Genomic DNA, 923 nt, shown 5'->3' on the forward strand with positions numbered 1-923 from the left:
AGGGGGGGGGGTGGTCGTGCAAGTTATTGGCAGTTTAGATGGTTAATTAGATTAAATTGGTTTAATTGTAAACTGATTGATTGATTAGACTAATTGATCTCTTCACAGATCAACATGAAGTACTTTACCAATTATTTTTATGTTTGACTGTCTCAATGATTTTTTTTTTAACGTATTGGTTGTCTGTTTTATCGATGGATTGTCTTACTGATTGAATGTTTTACAAATGCATTGTCTGTCTGAATGGGCGTGCTTTAGCTCATTTGACAGCATGTTGGGACTGTACTCGTAATATCGTTGGCACTAGTTCGATTCACCAACGGGACTACCGTAAACTTGTTTATTGTTTTGTGAGTTTTAAAGGTTCTACGTCCTCTTCGCCAGATCCTATCACAGATAAACGTTAAACTCGGAGGTCCTGCATGGCTCTTACATAATCTTACTGTTGGTAGGGATACTAAACCTGTACAACGGTTAGAGAGCCTGTATATCATGACGAAACCGTTCAGCACGACATTTCTGTTAACGCCAAAAGACTTCTGACCTCCGTTTTCCCTCTTCACTCTATGCATTGCACCTTCCGTCGACACAATCCGAAACTCAAGCAGATCTGGTCAACTCGAACAAGTTTTGCGAGTTCGATTTCTGGGTGGGGAGAAACAATTTATTTCCTATCTCGTTCTCTCTTTTCTTTTTACTTTTTTTTAGCTGGGATGTTATATCCCGCTCAGCCAGGTTTGGTCGCGATGAGCACGATCGGAATACCGTCTCCTGATTGACCTAAATTGTGTTGAAAGAGCATATTAAAAAAACTAAAGCACCTTCATTTGGGATAAAAGATCAAGGGGAAGACCTCGTGGAACCTGGAGAAGAGTCACGGAAATGGTTGTACAGAAAAGTGGGAAGACGTGGAGTGACATCAA

General features: G+C 40.5%; 1 protein-coding gene across 1 annotated transcript in view; it reads right to left on the bottom strand.

Moving 5' to 3' along the window:
* Positions 1–923, bottom strand: part of LOC106012896 (sodium-coupled monocarboxylate transporter 1) — a 13852-nt gene that overhangs the window by 7760 nt on the left and 5169 nt on the right. Inside the window, exon 2 of the mRNA XM_013087176.1 lies at positions 371–387. Within this exon, the coding sequence (XP_012942630.1) occupies positions 371–387 (17 nt within the window). The remainder of the gene's footprint in view (positions 1–370; positions 388–923) is intronic.

Source organism: Aplysia californica, unplaced genomic scaffold, assembly GCF_000002075.1.
Source record: "Aplysia californica isolate F4 #8 unplaced genomic scaffold, AplCal3.0 scaffold00554, whole genome shotgun sequence".
NCBI lineage: Eukaryota > Metazoa > Mollusca > Gastropoda > Aplysiida > Aplysiidae > Aplysia > Aplysia californica.